Here is a 21,816-nt window from a genome sequence, read left to right on the forward strand (position 1 = left end):
TGAAGTCCGGGATTTTTGAACTTTATTAAAAAAGGCAAACTTCACAAGCAGCAAATCTAAAATGTACATAGCAAGGTTCTGACAGGCAGTATTGCTCGGTACATTCCCTTAACTGGTCTTCCCACAGTTTTAAGGTATGTTATAGGGTAGCTTATGGCCTTGGTGGACGCATGCCAGGTGGAGGGGGTCCTGGGAATAAAGCAAAGAGTTGAGTAGTGAAAAGGAAAGCAGCAAAGCTAAACCAGAAACATTTTCTTCGCCATGCTCAAAGTGGCCTTAGGGACCCTTTTTTCTGTACTATTTACTGACAACTACCAGAGCTAGGGAGGCACTAGAACGTATCACCCTTCAGACATTTATGTTACAGCTGCTTCTAGCTTCTAGGCATTTAAGATAACCTCCACTCACCTCTCATTCCTGGGGGTGGTGGTCTCATGCCTGGTGGGGGCATTCCCATAGGAGCACCTCGGCCAGGTGGCATTCCCATTGGTGGGCCCATAGGTGGTCTCATACCAGGAGGAGGTCCCATCATTCCTTAAGCCAGAGAAAGAATAAGCATATAAACCCACCTGAATATTCAACGTACTAGTTGGATATCAGAAAAATCCTCCATAATACCAGCTCTTGAGCAGACTTGATATCAACATCTTTTTATCACCAGTTTTGCCACATAACACAAGCTCCTTTCTGCCCCACTCCATAGAGCGATTCTTAACCTGGAGGAGGTGCTCCTCTGCTCATGGGTGGGGGAGGACCTCCACGCCCTGGTGTGTATTGAGTTGGTGCTCCTGCTATGCTCGCAGTGGCTGCAGCAGCAGCAGCTGCGACTGTTCCACGACCCTGAGGTGTCATCACCTGCAAACAAGACAAGAGGTTCACAAAGAAACAGCACAACATCTGCTTTATATTAATACATAAAAAATACACAAAATTCATTATTATCCCTTTATAAATTATGCTACTCCCCTTTTAATGTACTGCATAATGCTAAAACCCTGTAATACAGTTCAAGGGATAATACTTGAATTTCATGCGAGAAGCTACACTTTTCAAGCCTCGTCTTCCGTCATACAAAACAGAGTTCCTAGGGGGATCTAGTACCAAAAAAGCCTTCCCAGGTTCAAACTCCCTGGTAACAGAAACTAAGGAACAGTTCCTCCACCAATTTCCTGCATCATATTTGGTACAAAGAATTAAAAGCCACCCCAGAATATGCGAAACAACAATTTTAATGGGTCATAGCACTTCACCTGTTGAGATGGTCCTCCCACTCCTCTGACAGGGCCAGCTAATCCTGCTGGAGCCTGTGGCATGGGTGCACCAGCTGGTACTCCCCTGCCTGCTGCTCTCCCAACTCCTGGTCCTCCAGCGGCTCCAGCAAGAGGTACTCGGGCAATTCCAGTCTGAAAACAGACCCCCCCAAAAAATATTATTGACAAAGAAATCCTCAGATCCTAGAGATGCTCGCAGACTTCCTCTGTCCAATTAATGCCCTATCTCTTTGTGGGCTTGGGCATTAATTGGACAGCTTCCTACAGCCAAAATTTGTTGGACCTGGTCACAATAGCATCTAGAAGTGCAGGACAATGCTGTAGTAGCATCCTTCTGCAAGACAGCAAATTTATCAGACAACCCTTCCCTTTCTCCTTAGTTCTATGCTCATTCTCCTTACATCTTTCGGAGGTGGTCCTTCAACTGTCATGGACACTAGGTTTTCTCCTCGCAGCAACACAAGACCAAGGACTCGTTTCTCTTCCCGCTCCGGCTGCTTGGAATTTTTAGGTCTGGTAAGAAGAAAACATTGCAAGTCAGAGATAAAAAAACCAAACAAGACCCAAAGCTATTCTTTGAATTTGCAATGGAATATACAAGTAGGCTACTGCCGAGAGCAGAACCTACTGTAAACCCATTTCTGTATGCCTTAAGCTAAGTACATAGTCGAGTCTGAACACAAGACACACATTATCTCCGTGATTGTTTTCCCCATGATGCTCAACTGTTAAGTGACTGTTGGCATGATGTAAAGGTATAATTCGGTTATTAAGAAATAACTCAAAGTGCCCCTTTAGCCTCGGTGGTTTGGGGATTTGACAAACGAGGCTAAAACCACGACTGCAGGTGCACAAGCGGGCAGCAGACCCTGGCCCGCTGCTGGCCCGCTCGCCGCACGCAGCCGGTACCGGGAGGCAGCGCCCGGGAATCCCAGTGCGAGCCGCGCCGCTCACTTGATCTTGCGGAATTCGTCGCAGTCGCAGAGGATGAGGTTCATGTGCTTGTCGAAGGCCTTGAAGGTGCCGATGAAGACGCGCCCATCCTGCAGGATGCACCGCATGCGGTAGTCGATGTGCTGCAGCATCTTGCTGCTCTTCCCCACCGTCTGCAAGACACCGCGGTTACACCGGGAGCCGGCGCTGCGCGGCGCGCGCCGCCCGCCAGCATGCAGCTCACCATGGCTGCGGCTCCCGCGCTCCCGCCGCCGATCCCGCCCGAAGTGCCGCCCGCTCCGCCGGAAGCTCCTGCTCGCAGCGCCTGCCGCTTCCGCCCGCTCTCACGCGGCAGCACGCCAGCCCCTTCCGGCGCGTGTCTGACGTACTTCCGGGGGCGGAACTGGTCCGAGGGGCAACCTGCTGGCGGGGTGGGGGAGGGCTACGCCGCGGCCCTGGTCTCGCTCAGCCCGGTGCTGTGCGCGGCCGCGCCATCACTCCGGTGCTCGCTGCCAGCTCCGTGAGCCGTGGTCGGCAGAGCGGCAGGAACGCTGCGCTGCATGAGCCGGTGGAGATCAGGTCCTGGGCAGTCGCGGCCAGTCCCCGAGGGGGGGCACCGTTGGCATAGGGAACTGACGTGAGCTCTCCCGCGGCGGCCCCGAAGCAGCGGCGGGGTGCGGGTGCCAGGGAGGCTAGGTTAACGTAATTCATTCGGGCTGCCGGAGGGGGAAAAACGTCTGCCCGCGGGGCGACTCACGGCAGCTCCGTCCTGCGTCGCGCTGGGGCGGGGCCTTCCGCCCGCGGTTTCCATGGCAGCGGGCGCGTGACGCGCGTGTCGCTGCCAATCGGTGGCGAGGCGGCTGAGTGACAGCCTGCTGCACCAGTGGCGCCTTGGGGGGGGGCTGCCGAAGCTGCCGGGCGGCCGGACGCGGAGCGGCCGCGGCGGCGCCGGGTGAGCGCAGAGCGGTAGGAGGCGGCGGGGAGCCCGGAGCCCAGCGGGAGCCGGGCAGCACACCGCTACCCGCCATCTGGTGGGTCCAGGCGCCGGTGCTGCTTTCCCGGGCCCACTGCTGCGCCGCGCCCGCGGTCCTTCCTCTGGTGGCCTGTCTTGCCGGGAGGGCCTGGCCTAGGGTCGTCTTCCGCGAGGTCGCCGGTCCCGTGTTGCGCCCGTCTCCGCCTCCCCAGTTGCCGCCGTGCTGCGGCTGCTGGAGCCGCGGCGCACTCAGTGTGCGGGGCCCGCTGCGGAGACCGGGGAGGGGCCGCGGTCGGGCCGCGCAGGGTGCGGTTCGTGGCTGCTCGGGAGGCGAGCAGACAGCGCTTCCTCAGGAAAGCAGTCGTTTAGCGCTTTAAATTGAGTTTTGGTCTAAGGCTGCTTTCAGCTTGCCTCACTAATAATGAAAGAGCGGTTCTCTCTGTTTGCCTGTTGCTCACTTTCTGTCTCTGCCTAGCTGCGGTGAAATGTGCAAGGTGAGAATCCGGTATCATAGGCCTGGTGTTTTATAGCCGAAGTGCAACCGTGGAAGGCCTTTGGAGGACCATAAGATTCCAGAGACAGAAAATGTGACCGCCTGGTTCTTTTGTTTGTCTAGTAAAGTATGTTTCTCTTTGCTTGCTTTATGAGGTAGCATAGAAAGCTGTATGTAATCCTCGGGTTGGACTGCAGTCTGCTGCCCTCTGATGCTGCTCAGTCAAGGAAGCTGTCTTTGCACGTTTACCCAGTTAGTGTCTCTGCTGCATCTGTTCCAGCTATTGTTTGGCTTTTGGAGAGCTGATCAGGATGTTTTGTCACATCTGCAGGTTTCAGAAGCTGCAGCTATTTGCTTAACTGTGGGATTCTACCAGGCAGCTTTTCTTTTTCACAGAACATTCTTTCATCCTCATTTTCATTCTGTGTGCAGCACACTTTGTTCTCTATCTGTAATGAAAAGACGATTGAGTTTGTGACTAAGGAAATTTTAAGTACTCTAGTTGCCTTAGCTTGCAGCTTCTCAGAAGTCTCTTGAATGGTGTGTTAGTAGTGGCTCTGCTGTAAGTCTTGCAGCTTACCCCCACACCACTGCTTTGTTTGAAGGAACTTACTCTATAGAAACAGAGTAAATTAATCTTTGATGTATTTCAGCTTGGCTGCTCTTTCCCTGTATAAAACTGTGAGAATTGCTTATGTGCTGTTGTTCAGAAGAATGTGCTGAGCGACTCGTAAGCGAATGATAATCCCGATGATGCAAACTGGCAGCCTGTGCTCCTCCCCAAGAGCTTTCCAACAGTTATTTTATCAGATACGCCACTGGTGCACTGCAGAATATCATTGTAAAATTCAACATCTGTCACCTCTCTTGTCTGCAGCCATACAAAAATCTTTTCAAAAAACACTTTTGACAGACAACCTTGTGTTAACATGCTGACTTGAAGTACTCTGTGTATTTTTCCTCTTCTGGAAAGCTGCTTCAAAGGTTTTTTTTGACTCAAGAGTGTCTGATGAGTAGGTGCTTACTTATGGAGGAAATTTTAGGCAGAAATAGTCTAACTTATCATGATGAGTTACTTTCTGAGTTTGCATGCAGCTGAAAGCTTTTTTTGAGATCTAAAGGTAATGAATTACAGTACAGTTGGTTTTCAGTGGTGAGTGTATAAGGAAGCTGCACGTAGAGTGCATTGCCTCTAGGAGCTGTGAGCTAGCCTCTGCAGTACTTTTTTTTGATGAAACAGGGGACTTTGTTTATATGGTGCTTAGGGACGTGGTTTAGTGGTGGACTTGGCAGTGTTATTTTTTACAGTTGGACTTGATCTTAAGAGTCTTTTCCAACCTAAATGATTCTATGATTTCTGCAGAATTTTCCATAGTATCAATGTTTTAATGTGCACTTCTCTTCCTGAGTGATGCGTGTTCTTTACAAGGAAGATGACACGTTAGGTATTTGTAAAAGCTTTTATCTATAGTAGTCTGGACATCTTTGTTTTGGCATGTGAAGTACTTTTCCTTGTACTCCTCACAAAAAACTTACGTTGCAAGTTGCTGCACAAATAAAAGACTGTGACCCTACTGCTGGAGGCTGAAAGGAAAAGTGGTAATTAGATGCTAATTATGGATATTTTAATGAAGAATTGCAGATTCGGTTGTTTGTACTCAAGGAAGCAGTCTTTGAGCCGTGTCTCTTCGCTGTGTATTTGCTGGAGCACCCCCAGTATGAAGACAGGCTGAGAAAGTGGGGGCTGTTCAGCCTGGAGAAGAGGAGGCTGCGTGGAGACCTCAGAGCAGCCTTCCAGTATCTGAAGGGGGCCTATAGGGATGCTGGGGAGGGACTCTTCATTAGGGACTGTAGTGATAGGACAAGGGGTAATGGGTTCAAACTTAAACAGGGGAAGTTTAGATTGGATATAAGGAGGAAATTCTTTCCTGTTAGGGTGGTGAGGCACTGGAATGGGTTGCCCAGGGAAGCTGTGAATGCTCCATCCGTGGCGGTGTTCAGGGCCAGGTTGGACAGAGCCTTGGGTGGCACGGTTTAGTGGGAGGTGTCCCTGCCCATGGCAGAGGGGTTGGGACTGGATGATCTTAAGGTCCTTTCCAACCCTAACTATTCTATGATTCTGTGCCTTGAACACTGAACGGATTTAGATGGTTTTTAGCTGCGAGTTGGTTTACTCATGGGAGAAGTAATTATCTGTTCAGTTATTGCAAGCCAGTCTGATTATTGGAGTTGACATGTGCTTATGTCATATGACTAAGAGTTCTTAGGCTTTCAGATTTTGGCCATCACAGGCTTTAGTTGCTGAATGGAGAACAGTGAGTGGAAATCAAATACCACTTGGGAACTGTTTGTCTGTTTCTAGACTATATGTAGAATGTAAACCTACATATCCTATAGTTCTGAGGTTGTGCAAAGTGACTACTTTGGGGAGTTTGTACAGAGCCGTCCTGCTGCTTGTATGCTAGTAATTACCATAGTGACTTAAAGATTTAGAGATAAATTATGCCTGTTTTGAGCTACTGCTGCAAGATATTTGAAAGTCTAAATCATTTTTTTTTTCTTTCTTTTGCATGTGTGATTCAAGAAGTGTGGCAAACCAATTCATAGTTTTGTTAGGTTCATCTGCCTCTTTGTGAGACAGAAGGATTGGGTGTGTTCCAAATTAGGGCAATGCTACAGAGTACAGCTTTCTAGGTTCCTGTCTGTATGCAGAAGCCTTAGTGCATTGTGCTGCTTAGGCAGTGAGATAGTGCTATTCTGGTCCTGGGCTCCTTATGCTTTATTGCCTGAATTCCTAGATTACTTTGAACAAGAAGATAATTTGGTTCAGGGTAAGTGTAGAAGAAAGGACTAGAGCCCAATTTACTGATTGTAAAGGGTATGAAAATAGCACCAGCAGCTGCATGTGCCTTCAGGGTTAGAGGCCTCTTGAGGACATACTTTGCTGCAAGTTATCAGGTCTCTCCTAGCAAAGAGTAAGTTGTATGTTTCTGTATTGGAGTAAGAGAATAGAGCATTGACAATCAAAATTTGTGAAGAAAGGGCATGTTAGCCCATGCTTATGGGATTTGGGGACTGTGTTTCCATAGGCCAGCATACACTCTGTGCTGTCTGTTTGTGACTTAGCTCTGTTGGCTGTGAAGACTTTGAAACACTAATTTAATTGACCTGTCATATGAGCAGTCTTCCCTTGTGTAATCTTTGCTTGTCCAAACAGGGTTTTTTTTACCTGATGCACCTTTTCCGAAGGACAGGCTTTCCTGTTTGTTGTCAACATTAGTGATAAAATTTTTGTCCAGAGTGAATCTTGGGGTGGGATAAGGCTTGGTTTTCTTTCCTGCAGGATTAGGAAGTAAAATATCAGGTGTTGCATATAAAACTCCCTGACTCTAACTTGCAGTTTTGTGTGATGGGAGTTATACAAATGCTTTTGTATTATCACCCCCAAGACCTTCTCAACCTGATTAAGGCACTGAGTCTGTTGCTATTCTGAGGCCAGATCTTCATTGCGAACCTAACTTGACTGGGACTTTTCCATGTGATGTGCTTAGTCTTACAGTCATTTTATGGGTTTTAAGAAAACAAGCTGCTCTTGGGATTGATGCTAAAAATGAGAGAAGGCCAGAGGAATACTGACTGTAGCCAGCTCTTGAGGTAAGCTGTGCATTTTCAAAATATCATGGAATTCCGAATCTGGCCTGCCAGATACTGTCTGAGGGGTGGAATGGTAGAGTGGACAAAGTGTGGAGGAGGATGGTGTTGCTATGCGTATGCAATATCAGAATCACTTCTGAATTGGCTGAAGCCCCAGATGGCTTTGGAGTTCAGGCTTTCTGGATTCCTGCAGGAACTGCAAAGACCATACACATGCTGAGAATAAATTGATCAAGGCAGCTTCAGAAGGGCTTCTCATGATAAACAGTGCTTGGTTTAATAGAGGAATGGCTGATTTTCCTCTGCAGCAAGTACCTTCATTGTAAGTATGTCTGATCTGGTGGAGACTTGGTAGCTGCAGTGATAACATTGAGCATTTCCAGGAGCTGCTATTGAAAGAAATGCTAAACTTGCATCCTGCATCCTCAGTTTCAGCAGGCAGTAGCGATAGCTCAGAAGCCTGCACCAGGCGATCATAGTACTCTGTTAGTGTAGGTGAGGAAGCTGCCTAAACTGGAGTGAGAAGACAGTCACAGCGGTCTGTGAGTTTATAAAGAGGCCTGTGTATGTACAAATGCAGGGAAACATCAGTGCATCTGAGTTTCATGTCTTTCCATGCAGCGATACCAGTCTCTGTGAGGGAACGAAGTGGCATATGAGCTACATTAATTGAGATCATCAGTATTTCTAGGTCAACATTGTATCCTGACCAGGCATACCCAGCTTTTGTGGTAGACTCAACTTATTTTATAGAAGTTTCATTTTCAAGGACAGTCATGTAGTTCAGTTTCCTGGGCCAGGTATCTCTGCAGCTGCTTGGCCTTTCCTGATCCGTAGGAAGTCCTCAGGGAGGGTGGTCTGTCTCCCATGTGACTTTCTCTCTGGTGCTGTGGGAGAGAGCAGGGCTACTCACTCTACCCAAGAGAGGATTAAAAAGGAACTGAACAAGTACGTTTCTTTACAGCCTCTTACTACCAGATGAAGCACAAACCACCATGTCTGACAACTGTCTGGGACCAAACCCTGAACACAAGCTTATGTTCTAAGGCAGATAAAGGAGTGGAAGGTAGACCTTCAGAGCAAATGCTGAGTTAACTTTTCTTCTGCGATGGATATTCATGTTTTGGATTTATGATGTTATAGGAAGGGACTTGGGATAAAGCTAGGTGCTGCTACTCTGCCTAGGAGCCTGTTTGGGTATCCTGAGTGGATTAAGGTACCTCAGAAATATGGGGCATCAGTAACAACCAGCCCATGGGAGGGAGGCTGCCTGGCCTGCATGTTTCCTCTCTCACGCACAGACAGTAGCTGAGTCAAAGGAGCTGTTGTTTTACTACTCCTGTAAACTGACCTGGCAGTACAGACAATGGGTAGCAGATGGGGCTTTGCTGGTCAGAGCGACTCTCCTTTCTGTGTGAGTACCCCAGCAAGCTCTCAGAAGTATTCCTTCTATTGGGAATAATTGAATATTGGGTATTCAATTTCACTATGTGCTGTTTTAGTGTGAGGCCTTGATCTCTGGTACAATGCAATGTAACAATTGAGATAGTTTTCAGAGCTGCTCACTATCCTTTCTCTTAGCAGGTGTGGGTTGTATGCTGTTGTAAAGGCATCTGGAGCAATGCCACCGCCCTCGGACATTGTGAAAGTAGCTGTTGAGTGGCCAGGTGCCAATGCCCAGCTGCTGGAAATAGATCAGGTGAGACCTGGTAACCAGGTGGAGGAGAAAATGCCACAACCGTGATACTGGAATGTGGGAAGCATAGAAATGGGCAGTATTTCTTTCTACTTGAGAACTAGGATACTGAGGACTCTCTCTTTCTGTTCTAGAAAAGGCCTCTTGCATCCATCATCAAGGAGGTTTGTGATGGGTGAGTAGCTCTCTGGGAACCCTTTTGGAGAAAGCCTGCTGCCGTGACAAATCTTGCTGGGGTAATGCGGAAAATCTCTGTGGCTTGTCAGTTTGCTGCTGGCACGATCCATGCTGCCTGCTATTGGGTTTTGGCTATGGAATGGGCCAGGGTTTAAATTGAGAAGGATCTCCTGGAAAACAGGGGCTTTGCATCTTTATTTCAATTCTGAGTGTGTGCATATGTATGCCCCTCAGGTCCTTGTCTCTGAAGATGGGCCCATCTTGCTGTTTATGAAGTGCAGGCCTCGTCAGCAATTTTACAGATCTTAACTTAGAGCAGGCTGAAGTCCCATTTCCCTCTCAAGAGAAAATTGCTTTCTGCTCTTTGGGAGACCTAATTTCCCATGCTAAAGCTTTGCTCAAAGGTTCCTTTCAGCCCTTCTGGGGTTAAGCTCCTCTTCCTAATTGAGAATAAGAAGAAAGAGGAGGAAGTTTACGTATCCTTCTTCTTCCTCTGCCAGGTGGTCATTGCCAAACCCTGAATACTACACCCTGCGGTATGCTGATGGTCCTCAGCTGTACATCACAGAGCAGGTCAGTGTGAGAGGTAGCAATTTGCTGATGTCCTGGGCAAGAGTGCAGAATGCCTTGAACCAGTGTCATGGAACAATATTGTCACTAATCCTTGAGGAGCAGCATCTCTTCTATCAAAAAAACCTCTGACTTGAATGGTGTCATTCATCTGAGGAGCCTTGCACTTCTCCCTCTGCATGCCCATAGGTGCAAGGACCCAGTGACTCAATGCCCTCAGTAGGGTTGTGTGGTACAGGAACCCCTATGTGCACTGTAGATCCAGTTGCATTATTTTCTCTGCACTTTCCAGTGGTTTGAAGTTTTATGTTTCCTTTCAGACTCGCTGTGACATCAAGAATGGAACTATCCTACAGCTGGCAGTCTCCCCGGTAAATGCTTCCTCCTATCCCTTTTTCTCAGTAGCTATCCTCATATGACAGGCTGTTTCTTGCCTCTGCTTTTCTTTCTCTCTATATTGTACAGTGAGGTGCACACTCATTTTCCTTCCTGGTTGTGGTGTGTATCTTTCGTTTGGATGCTTTTCCCTTTGCCAGGACTTTTTATTGCATTTCCTAGACTAGTGTGTTATAAAGCACCTGGCAAACACATTCTCTGTATGGATGCAGTCACTATTATGAGTCGGAAAGTAGTAAATAGTACTGATGATTTAATGCAGAAGTTAAGAGACGAATTTGATGCAGAGTGGGTTGTTCGTTGTGAATTCTTGCTATTGTGACCTCAACAGCTGTCTTTTGCATGATTGCTGAAGCTTCCTTTTTACTGAAATTCTTAAACCTTTTTTTGTGCAAGTGTCATAGCATATAGCTGAGAGTGAATAGAAAGGGAGAAGTTATTTGTGCAAGAGGTGGTTGAGAGAATATCATTGACAAAATTTTACAGAATATTGTGTGCATATACCAGATGAGCTTGTGCTTCTCTTTGAATGTCTGAGAGAGATTTTATTTTTTTTTTAACATTGTATTTCTTTAATGGCCTCACTCTGTGTTCCTATATCCACCTCCACTCACCTCACCAAGAAGAAAAGCAAGCATTTACTCTAACATGTAAAATAGCATTTTACTCACCTTCTGCTGGCTATAACTGTTGCCGAGTGCAACTTTTTTAAGTCCGTCTTAGACTTGCTTACTGCTGCTACTTATCCTGTGGTTGCTGGTATTTCTCTGCCCTTGCTGTGCTCCCTCTGCCCGTTCATGGATTCCTGATGGAAAGCTGTTGCTGGCAGAGCTCAGTCTGCAGGTGACTAGTCTGTTACTTGGCATGATTCCTCTTTCCTCCCAGTCTAGGGCAGCTCGCCAGCTGATGGACAGGATCCAGTCGCACAGTATGGAAGCCCGACTGGATGCCATGAAGGAACTGGCTAAACTTTCAGCTGATGTTACCTTTGCCACAGAGTTCATCAACATGGAAGGGATTACAGTGCTGACACGACTTGTGGAGAGCGGGACCAAGCTTCTGTCCCAGTAAGTTTCCTGTATTCCAGGATTCTGGAACAGAAACTCAAACAAGGAGCTGTATTACCATGACAATAAACAAACAAACAAAAACCCTGGAAAAAAAAGAACCCTCAAACACTGATCTGGAAGTTTCCCCAAGTATATTCATGCCGAACTTTGATGCACTTGGCTTTTCCACTGTATTTGTTCTGTTTCATTGAAAGCACTTTTAAAGTCATGATAATTTATTGTTGTAACATTTATAGGTCTTCTATTTCCTTATATATTAGCAACTAACATGTTTTCAGCATGTTTATCAGTCTTTCCCTCAGTCTTTTTTACCTTTCTGTCCTGTGGTTATGTATTAAATTTTCCACAATTCATGCTGTGCTTTCATTTTGTTTCAAGCCAGGTCCCAATGGTTACAGAATGACTCTGGTTTATTCTGGTGTTAAAACGTTTGTTTCTTGTGTGTGTGCACGTGGAGAGGTTTAATTTCTAAAGATTTTTGCATGTTTTATGGTAGAAACATACTCAAAACAAAGTATGATACTACAAAACACATTATCTTCATAAATACAAATACTTTATTGCTCCCCGAGTGCCAAACTGTCGCCTCTTTTATTAGGAGAAGTTGGCAAAATTTTTCACTTGTCCAGCTTATTCAGCTTGGACAGGCTTTCTGAAACCTTGCTACCAGATCTCTTGTAACCACATGCTTCATTTTCTCAGTTACAGTGAGATGCTGGCTTTCACCCTGACTGCCTTCTTGGAGCTCATGGACCATGGTATTGTCTCCTGGGATATGGTCTCAATCACCTTCATCAAACAGGTGAGTTAAAAGGGGGTAAGTGAATGCTATTTCTTTTCATGCTTTAATGTAGCTTCCATAAACTGCAAAATGACTGAGAAGCTGAGTACTCATTGAGAGCACAGTGCACCCAGCTTTCTGAGCCATGTCTTCCTTGGCGTGTTTTTCATATCACAGCATTTCCTGGATGGGCACCTGTTGACCTGCTGCTTTGTCTGGTTTTAGATTGCAGGTTATGTGAGTCAGCCTATGGTAGACGTCTCCATTCTCCAGCGATCCCTAGCCATTCTCGAAAGTATGGTGCTAAACAGTCAGACTCTGTATCAGAAGATAGCAGAAGAGATCACTGTGGGGCAGCTCATTTCTCATCTGCAAGTGTGAGTGTCCACCCAACAGTGGTGTGATTTAAATCAATTTTGTGAATATCTGTTAATTTGAAAATACATTGTTTTATTTATAACACTTGAAGATGCTATTTTTTAAGTATTACTGGTATGACATCTTGAACTTCAGGATTTCTAATGTATTGAAAAAAAAATTAAGATACTTATACAGAGTAAGTTGTTTTCGCAGATTAGGCCCTAACACAGGACACACTTGTGCAATTGTTCAAGCAAAATATCTTTGTTGAAGACATATGCATAAGTGCTCCTAGAACACAGAATGTTGCTGAAGAAAGTATCTATGCAGGAATATTGTAGAAAGTAAGGCTGGAGAGTGAGTCAGAAGTTGCTGGTGTGTATTTGGCAAGACTATCAGGAGTGTACAGTCTTTATTAGAGCATAGGTTCTGGAAAAACAAGTCCATGGAAAAGTCTGAAAGAGATGAGGTGGAAGAGGAAAAATTAATTTAAGTATTATTTTGCTGTGTCAGAAAGCAAGCAGTGTGGTGAAAATAGCAGCAAACCCTGAAAAGGAGGGTAGAAGAGGTTAAGTGACAGACTTCAGAGACCTACAACGCTTAGAAGCCCAAGGAAAACCTAAGATGATGCATGAACATTTGCATGTTTGAAGATTGACAGGTTGAGCAAACTGAAGAAGATTTGGAAGGAAGCAGTGGAAGAGGGAATATGGTTGTTATCCACATTTATGCCAGGGATAAATGCTAAAGTGGAAAAAATAGCTATTTAGGCTAAAAATTGTTTTAGCTTTAGATGTTTTATAAAAATTTAATTTTATAAATATAAATATTTTCTTAAAAGTTATACATACACACAAAAGTTATACATACACACAAATTCACTCAGGTCATGCGCTGGACTTGTGTTAATCAGAAGAGCTTGAACTTCTGCAGAAGTCTCCCAAGAGTGTATTGGGTCTGGCAGAGATATGGAGTTAGTTTACCCCATAGCAGCCCTCCTAGTGCTGTGCACTGTATTGGTAATTATAAAGGTGCTCATAACACACCAGCGTTCTGGCTGCTGCTGAGCAGTGCTCCCACAGCATCAAGACTCTCTCACCAGCATTCCCCCCTCAACAGTAGGCTGAGGTTGGGCAAGATCTTGGGAGGGGACAGAGCCAGGACAGCTGATCCAAACTGCCCAAGGGGATATCCCAAACCATATGATGTCTGTTCAGCAATAAAAGCTAAGAGAAGAGGGTAGGGAGGAGGCATTCATTGTCTTCTGAAGCAACCACTATGCATACTGAAGCCCTACTTCCTGGGAAATGGCTGGGCATTGCCTGTTAATGGGAAGTAGAGAATAAATCTTTTGTTTTCATTTTCTCTGCACATGGCCATTGCTTGTGCTTTATTAAACTGCCTTGATCTTAACCCACGAGGGATTTTCCATCTTATTTTCTCCCCTCCCTTCTTCTGCTGAGAGGAGTGCTGTGCTAGGGTGGCTTGGTGGGCACCTGGCATCCAGCTATACTGTTACCCTTTGTGAGTAATAGTATAGCAGAAAACAACTAGATTTAATACAGCATCAATACAAGGGTAGAAAACGGTATGATTGACATTTTGAAGGTTTTTGAAAATATCACAAGTGAAAACACATGCTGGGTGTGATTGAGGAAAAGACTAAGCACCCTTTTGCCTGAAGAAGCTCTTCAATGAAAATAAGGAAAAGATGTGAGTTAGGCCAGACTGTTGCAGTTGGAAGGCAATTCCATGAAGAGAAGCATATTTCCTCCTTAGTTTACTTTGCATTTGATGGCTTCCATTGACATAGGAGAGAAAAATTACTTGCTCTATGTATATTTCTAGCTGTGTATATATAACAGGCTGGCTGCAGTGTACCTAGGCTTTACAGAGGTAATTTCAGCATTGGAAAAAAACTGGTGGTGCTGAAGTCTGAGCTCTGCTGGGCTGCAGTCTGCCCTGTGTTCTGAATAATGGAGCTATCATGTCAGCAATTTCTGTCAGCTTTTGCAGGCTTTATGAAGAGTTGAATGGCATGAAAATAGGTTACCTGAATCTTCCTTGTCTGTTGAAATGCAAGGTAGCTGGAGTAAAAGTTCTTACAATGCAGGCAAAGCAACAAACTGTAATGTTTTATACTGTCTGTTCTCTTATGATCTTCCCATTTTTGTTTCTGCAGCTCAAACCAAGAGATTCAGACATATGCCATTGCCCTGATCAATGCCCTCTTCCTGAAGGCTCCTGAGGACAAGAGACAGGTTTGTTCTTGTGTTTTGACTTTAAACCTCAATAATACTTACTTGCCCACTTTTTATGCCTCAGGAATTGTACTCTCTGGGCAAGGCAGACTTCAGACCTTGCCAAGAACTTATGTAGCTGGTTTAGTTTGGCAACATAGGAGAAAAAGTACCATCCCATTAATAATGTGTTCCGGAGCAACACATTTTGTTTAGGAGGTCCTCAGAAAGGAATCTGAAAGGCCTTGAGAGACAGAAAGCCATCCTCTCTACAGCATTGAAGTTAATTGTGTATAGGAGAGGCGGGGCGTGAGTCCTTGGGGCTGTGTGTACTTCATAAACAAATACCCCATCTCCTCCCCTGTCCCCAGACAAGGGGCCTGTCTGAAACTGCAGGAGATATTCCTGCTGGTAGGTTTGAGAAATGAAACACCTGTCTTGCTCTGAGGAAACCCTGAGATCTTGGCTACATGCAGGATGTGCATATGTCTGTATTGTGTACCTTTGCTGTGTTAAGCCTTTCTTCTCTAGTGCCCTGTTTGTGCCTTATTTCTGGACTCCCAGCTAAATCCTGTCTGCTTTTCTTTGTGCCTCTCCTTTTTTTTTTTTTTTTTTTTTTTTTTTGCTTTCTGCCAGCAGGACAAGCTGCTTAACCCACTAGACCTGCCCATCACTGTAAGTAACTCAAGCCTGGGGGCTGGTCATGTGAAACTGCAGGCATGTTAGCTTTTCTCCAGTTACACCTCCTTGTATCTCAGACATGATGCATACAGGCTTCAGATAGCAGGTGAGCCTAGGGAGAAGGGCAGAAGGACTCCTGGGGATGCACTCATATTGTTAAGGGGAGAAGAATCAGTAGCAAGAGAAATCTGGAATATATTATTGTGCACACAAGATAATAAAGATGATCATAAAAGGAATTGGATACTACAAGACTGACCAGGTGAACCAATTGTAAAACTAGAACCAATTCTTTAGTAGTCTGGGTCTCCTTAAACTTACTACAGCCTGAGTTTATACCGCATATCTTGCTTGCATTAATGACAGTTTCATACCCAACTGCATCCTTCTAAAAGTAGAGCTGTTTGTCTCTAAAGAGCAGCCACAAAACTTCTGCCTGTGACTTTGCCCTTATGAGACTTGTACTGTAAGAATGTTTTTTGCCCTGTGCTGTCTCCAGAGGAAGAGAGAAGACTCAGGGTGATCTTATCAATATGTATAAATATCTGATGGAAGGGAATAAAGGAGAGGAAGCCTGACTGTTTTTAATAGTGACTGCTGACAGGACAAGAGGTGCAGCTTAAAACAGGAGATTCCACCTGAACACACACAAACAAAAAAATTAGGGTGATCAAACACTGGAACAGGGTACCCAGAAAGATTGTGGAGTGTCTATCAGGAGATACTACAACCTGACTGGCCATGTCCTGTGCAAACTGCTCTGTCTGATACCGCTTGAACCAGGGGACTTGGACTAGATGACCTCAAAACATCTCTTCCAACATAAATGATTCTGTGATGCCATCAGACAGCAAAGTGGCAGAACACAGAACCCTTAGCAGTGGCTGGGCTTTGTGTGTGCTCATGCTTCTTACTATGCTGCTTAGAATTGTCTTTGTCCTTACCACTCTTTATCTGCTTCAGTCACCTGTTATTCATCCCATGTACAAACTAATTCCTTCAGAGTAAGGATTATTTGTGTTGCATGCATGAACAAATCTTAAGAGCAGGCCTTGCTCTCAGTACTACATCTCTTGAATCATAGTAAAAAATGATGACTCAGAGGGCAGTGTGTTATCTGTGAAACCACTTCCTACTCCATCTACATGCTTCTTAGATATCTTCCACTCAAGCACTGATTCATTTTGGTTGTAACATGAGTGCTGCTGAACTTGCAGCTATTATGGCTTGGCTATCAGCCAGCATATCGCTTTCTTGTTTTAGGAGGTTTCTGTCTGGAGCAAAAGTGATAATAGGAGCTTGGAATGAAGTTAATACATTTTACCAGACTCCTTATAAAGCCTGTCAAGAACAGGGCTGATATGAGCAGTTGGAACAGTCTTGGATTGCTCAGAATGTACAGCTGATTGAGTGCAATTGTCTGCACATCTGGTTCCAGTTCTCAGTCTGCAGTGCATAGGAATGTGAAGAACTCTCTGGCAGTTCTTTTGGACTTCTTCCAGATGATATATTGCCAAGCAGATTTTTCTTACCCAAAGGTTTTGCTTATAACAGCAAACTTCTGATAATATTCCATCTTGCCATTAGCACTTGTGCCACTAGTTGTGCTGCTCCCTAAGTAGGTCTGGTGAGATCACTGGTGTTTTAAAAAGTGCATCTTCACAATTTACAAGGAAAGCTCAGGTTAGGTTTTTTGCAGGTGCTTGTGTAATTGGTCCCAGAACTGAAGAATTGCAGTAGGTGCTTGCAGTAGATATTTGCGTTTGCTGTTTGTCATCATGATGTCATGGTTGGGAAACCCTCTAATCTGGGGAAGGAAGCCATGCAGTAAAGAGGGAGACTGGAAGCTTCCCTTTAAGCATGAAAATTCTTTACCCTTAATTTTTGTAACTGAAATGCTTCTGCAAATTGTCTGTAAACTGATTTCTAACTACCTCTTTAGGAACTGAGACAAAGGAAGTGTGAATTTCAGAGGGAGAGTTTTTGAGAGAGAGGCAGCACAGGCCTTTCTATCTGGGTGTATACCTACATATCAAAAATTTTGACATGCTAATTGAAGGAACCTCTTACAGATGACAGATTCTTCTTGGCAACCTGCAGTATGCTCCCTGCTGCCATATCTCCTGATATTGAAGTATCCTTAGATACTTCAATAGTTCTTTAACTACGCTAGTGCCTTTCTCTCCATTGACAATGTTTTGTAGGGGAGCCATCCAGGACCTGTGCCATGGTAAAGATGACACTTGCATCCCAACTTGATGCTTGCTTTGTGGTGAGGTGCCATGCTAAAGTGACAGTCTGTAGTAAAAGCACTTTCTTGTGTGCCAGTGCTATCTCCAATTCATAGGCTTCCTTTCCCTCATTTCTGCAGAATGTGGGCTTTTTGTTTATGCTTCACTTATGTTACTTCATCTCTAAATTCCACAGGAAATGGCTAATGCATTTGCGCAGAAGCACCTGAGGTCTATAATACTGAATGTAAGTACATCTGGAATGACAGAGCACTTCCTAACGTTCTCTCTGTTGAGAGGTTTCACTTGTTCAGAGTGTAAATTCTGCTGCTCCCAGGGCACTTCCAGAAAAGTGATTCTTTCAAAGGTGAAATTGGAGCCACTTGTTCAAAAGGAGTTAATCAGATGCTTCTTTCTGCCATTACAGAGCATTATCATTATGCTTCTGATGGAATATAGATGTTAAAAATAGCTGAATCTTCATATACATAGATGTACATGCATCGTAGCATATGCTACAGCTAATAGTTCAGGTTTTATTTGTATTCTCTTAATTTCTACCCTATCCTTTATTTTGCAGCATGTGATCAGAGGAAACCGTCCAATTAAAACAGAAATGGCCCATCAGCTATATGTGCTGCAGGTTCTCACCTTTAATCTCCTGGAAGAGAGAATGATGACCAAGATGGATCCCAATGACCAGGTCACTGTTAAAGCTGAGTAAGATCTGATAGAATAGGAGGAGCAAGAGGCCTTATTCCTTAGCTCCTTGGCTCTATAGGTTTTGAAGTGGATGATGCAGAGTTTCAAAACCACCTCTCGCGTTGTAGTCCTTGAGATTAGGGTATGTAATGACTATCCTGCTGTATGCTATGGGACTTTGAGAGATGTAGGCAGTCACTGGAAGCCTTGTGTTGCTTGCTTGACCAGTGTGATGCCAGTTGTCAAACTAATTACTCCACCTTTATGGAGGGCACATCATTTTACCCATTCCCTTGCTGTGTACAAGGAAGGTGGGCATTTTTAAGGTGTCTCTTACTCAGTTCTTAGGTGGATTGTAGTCTTGAGTGTCATATGCCTTACCATTATCTGACTGCCTAGAAATGCTTTTAACTAAACTTGTGGCAGTTAAAGGAAAATGCAGACAAATATTTTGCATTACCAATATACTGAGACTTGCAATTTTGAAATGGGTTGCCTCTTGTTATGTAGTATTAATGGCCTTTGGCATCTCTCTGTAATCATTGTGTGAGCTCTGGACAGGGGGGAGACTACTGTGCATTATGTGAAAATACTGCCCTAATGATTGATCACGTTACTGTTTCCCTGCCTTCTCCTCCTTCAGGCACAGAGAGACATCATTTTTGAGTTGAGAAGAATTGCGTTTGACGCAGAGACTGACGGCAATACCATCCCTGGCAGTGGAACAGAAAAACGCAAAGCCATGTACACCAAGGACTACAAGATGCTGGGATTCACTGTATGCATCTAGAGAGAGTGCTGACCGTAAAGCATATGAATACAGTTTAAGTGATCTCTGTCAGAGTTGTGGGGAAATAAAGAACAGATACAGAAGTTTGCTTCACCATACCTCTGTATCTGAGTTTTAGAAATTCAGTTACACTCAGGCTCCCAGGGAAGATCATTATGAAGTTGCTGACTGGTTAAATGCCAGGGCTCATGAAGCACATTCTCTGGAGGCATTTACTTACCATACACGCCTATTCTATGAAGAACTGGAATCAGCCTCTCTTCTAGAAAGTTCGGGTAGTGTTGTCAGCAGGTATCCAAGGTTACCTCTTGGATATATGTGAGGAAATGTTTGATGGACTCATGATTGTAAAATTAATTCAGAAAAAGTTCTCATACAGTTTATTCGAGCTAATTTTTTGGGTTCTTTCTATACACTTTTTTTCACAGAATCACATCAATCCAGCCATGGATTTTACTCAGACTCCTCCAGGGATGCTGGCATTGGACAACATGCTCTACTTGGCCAAGTTTCATCAGGACACCTACATCAGGGTAGGTGAAGCCGCTGTTTTCTGCGGATAGCAACACCTCAGCAGCTCTTCTTATTGTGTGTTGTATCCTCTTTTAGATTGTTCTGGAGAATAGCAGTCGAGAAGATAAGCATGAATGTCCCTTTGGGCGCAGTGCCATTGAGCTTACCAGGATGCTTTGTGAGATCTTGCAAGTTGGGGAACTCCGTAAGTACCATTTATTACCTTGTCTTTCCAAGTTGCTGGGCTTATGCTTCTGGAAGTAAGTTACAGGCTGACCAATATTTACAAGCATTTGTACCTCAATCTCACTTTTGCTGTGTAAGGACAGAAGGAGCTTGGAGGTGCGGTGTCAGTGTCCTAGTGATAATACCAGTATCAAGGTAGAGTAAGACATTTTGTCATGTGCACTCAGGAAAAGAAATCCTGCTGGAGAAAAGTCAGAAACAACTGCAAGTAGTCATTTGGGGAGATGAGGAGACATGAGACAGAGGCTTGCATGGTGAAGCATGGGGGTAGTTGTCATTCCCAATATAGAATGTCTATGGGGAGGTGAAGCATTGAACTGTCTTAATCTCTTTGAGTTAGTACTGTTGTACACCAGCAGGATTCTGTCACTGTAGTGGACTTCAGTTACTCTTAGTAGCTCTTGTGCAATATGCTTATGTGGTTGTGGTTTCTGTTTCTTCCTGAAGCCAATGAAGGCCGGAATGACTATCATCCCATGTTTTTCACCCATGACCGTGCATTTGAGGAGCTGTTTGCCATCTGCATCCAGCTGTTGAACAAGACCTGGAAAGAAATGAGGGCAACAGCAGAAGATTTTAATAAGGTCAGAGTGGAGAAGAAGTATTTTTGTAGAATCTTTTGCAGAACACCACATGTTCACTCAGCCTATATACTTGATTAAAGAGTAGGGCACAGAAGGTATGACAGGGCATTGATGTGGGCTGTAAGGGAGAATGGTCCAATTTTTATTTGGTATGATTTGAGTTCAGTTGTTCCATGTGAGTTCTTTGCTGCCACTGAGCTGTGCCCTGGTCCTCTGCTGCCATTAAGCAGCAAGAATGCGACTTGCTTTTCTTCCTGCCCAACCTCTTTAGGTTATGCAGGTTGTGAGGGAACAGATCACACGGGCTCTCCCCTCTAAACCAAACTCTTTGGACCAGTTCAAGAGCAAACTGCGCAGTCTGAGCTATTCTGAGATTCTGCGACTACGCCAGTCTGAGAGAATGAGCCAAGACGACTTCCAGTCACCACCTATTGTGTAAGTGCCTAACAGAAAAGGTTGCCTTTTATGCTTGCTGTTATCTCCATTTTCTGACTACTCTTCCATATTTGATTGCCAGGGAGCTGAGGGAGAAAATCCAACCTGAGATCTTGGAGCTGATAAAGCAACAGCGCCTGAACAGGCTTTGTGAGGGAAGTAGCTTTCGCAAAATTGGAAATCGCAGAAGACAAGGTAAGGTGACAGCATCTACTGCATTCTTTTCATGTGAAGAACTCTAGGCAAACAAGATCTAATGGATTAATCTGGTGTGTTGCCAGAAAGAAAAGCTTCTTACTCAGGCTTTCTCTAACAGCCAGTAGTTTGGTATGGAACAGATGTGCATGTCTAAGAACACAGCCATCCCCGCATGAACAGGAAGCAGGGTAGAGGAATTAGGTGGGGTGACTGCAATGTAGTGGCTGTAAGACCTTATGTTAATGAACTTGCTTAGCTTACTCTACTTGATATGTGTTCCAGAAAGATTCTGGTATTGTCGCCTGGCTCTGAATCACAAGGTGCTACATTATGGAGATCTGGAAGATAATGCCCAGGGTGAAGTGACCTTTGAATCTCTACAGGAAAAAAGTAAGTTCCAGTTACTGTTCTGAGCACACTGTGCAATGTTCTGTGTGTTGCCATCTAGAGGCTGTTATGAAGTACCCTCCTAGCAATGAGAGAAAAGGAGCTGTGGCTGAAGCCCTGACAAAGATGGGATCAACTTCTGGTTCTCACAGAGATCCTTTGAGTCTTGAAATTGCTTTCTGTTTCTTATAACAGCCAATTGTAGGAATGTGGTAATATGTTTTGGAAAACTGCAGTAATGAGCTGCAAAACCAGGAACAATGCTCAGGTGCAAAGACAAAACAAAGTTCTCGTTAGGTTTTCTTGTTTGTGAGTTTTACTTTTTACTGTTAGTTCCAGTTGCAGATATCAAAGCCATTGTCACGGGGAAGGATTGTCCACACATGAAGGAGAAAAGTGCACTGAAACAGAACAAGGTAAGTGCTCCCTTTTTGC

The 21,816-nt window shown here is 44.7% G+C and overlaps 2 protein-coding genes across 11 annotated transcripts in view; one reads left to right on the forward strand and one right to left on the reverse strand.

Annotated features, from left to right (window-relative positions):
- SNRPB (small nuclear ribonucleoprotein polypeptides B and B1) lies at positions 1-2,677 on the reverse strand. 2 transcript variants are annotated; one of them, XM_061441890.1, is made up of 7 exons: positions 2,653-2,677; positions 2,226-2,377; positions 1,673-1,784; positions 1,251-1,403; positions 717-855; positions 409-534; positions 1-189 (listed from the first exon to the last, which is right to left on the reverse strand). In XM_061441890.1, exons 2-7 carry the CDS (start codon positions 2,354-2,356, stop codon positions 152-154), a joined length of 699 nt encoding a protein of 232 aa, XP_061297874.1. In that variant the 5' UTR covers positions 2,357-2,377; positions 2,653-2,677; the 3' UTR covers positions 1-151. The 2 variants fall into 2 exon arrangements, with proteins under 2 accessions (XP_061297874.1, XP_061297875.1); XM_061441891.1 differs by lacking the exon at positions 2,653-2,677 and adding an exon at positions 2,449-2,536.
- Positions 2,633-21,816, forward strand: part of ELMO2 (engulfment and cell motility 2) — a 20,398-nt gene continuing 1,214 nt past the window's right edge. Inside the window, exons 1-21 of one of the 9 annotated variants that reach the window (XM_061441878.1) lie at positions 2,633-2,772; positions 8,289-8,390; positions 8,906-9,023; positions 9,155-9,195; positions 9,698-9,770; positions 10,088-10,138; positions 11,049-11,230; positions 11,936-12,035; positions 12,240-12,391; positions 14,557-14,635; positions 15,251-15,289; positions 17,723-17,773; positions 18,107-18,229; positions 18,872-19,006; positions 19,447-19,551; positions 19,628-19,736; positions 20,225-20,361; positions 20,633-20,796; positions 20,879-20,991; positions 21,277-21,384; positions 21,715-21,797. In XM_061441878.1, the coding sequence (XP_061297862.1) occupies positions 8,946-9,023; positions 9,155-9,195; positions 9,698-9,770; positions 10,088-10,138; positions 11,049-11,230; positions 11,936-12,035; positions 12,240-12,391; positions 14,557-14,635; positions 15,251-15,289; positions 17,723-17,773; positions 18,107-18,229; positions 18,872-19,006; positions 19,447-19,551; positions 19,628-19,736; positions 20,225-20,361; positions 20,633-20,796; positions 20,879-20,991; positions 21,277-21,384; positions 21,715-21,797 (1,923 nt within the window). In that variant the 5' untranslated portion in view covers positions 2,633-2,772; positions 8,289-8,390; positions 8,906-8,945. Of the gene's footprint in view, positions 2,773-2,825; positions 2,842-3,095; positions 3,157-7,225; positions 7,325-8,288; positions 8,391-8,905; positions 9,024-9,154; positions 9,196-9,697; positions 9,771-10,087; positions 10,139-11,048; positions 11,231-11,935; positions 12,036-12,239; positions 12,392-14,556; positions 14,636-15,250; positions 15,290-17,722; positions 17,774-18,106; positions 18,230-18,871; positions 19,007-19,446; positions 19,552-19,627; positions 19,737-20,224; positions 20,362-20,632; positions 20,797-20,878; positions 20,992-21,276; positions 21,385-21,714; positions 21,798-21,816 lie in introns of those variants that run through there. The other 8 variants (XM_061441872.1, XM_061441875.1, XM_061441874.1 and 5 more) reach the window with 8 other exon arrangements.

This window comes from Pezoporus flaviventris, unplaced genomic scaffold, assembly GCF_033815535.1.
Source record: "Pezoporus flaviventris isolate CSIRO_AGI_PZ_B2104156 unplaced genomic scaffold, CSIRO_AGI_Pfla_v1 ptg000213l, whole genome shotgun sequence".
NCBI lineage: Eukaryota > Metazoa > Chordata > Aves > Psittaciformes > Psittacidae > Pezoporus > Pezoporus flaviventris.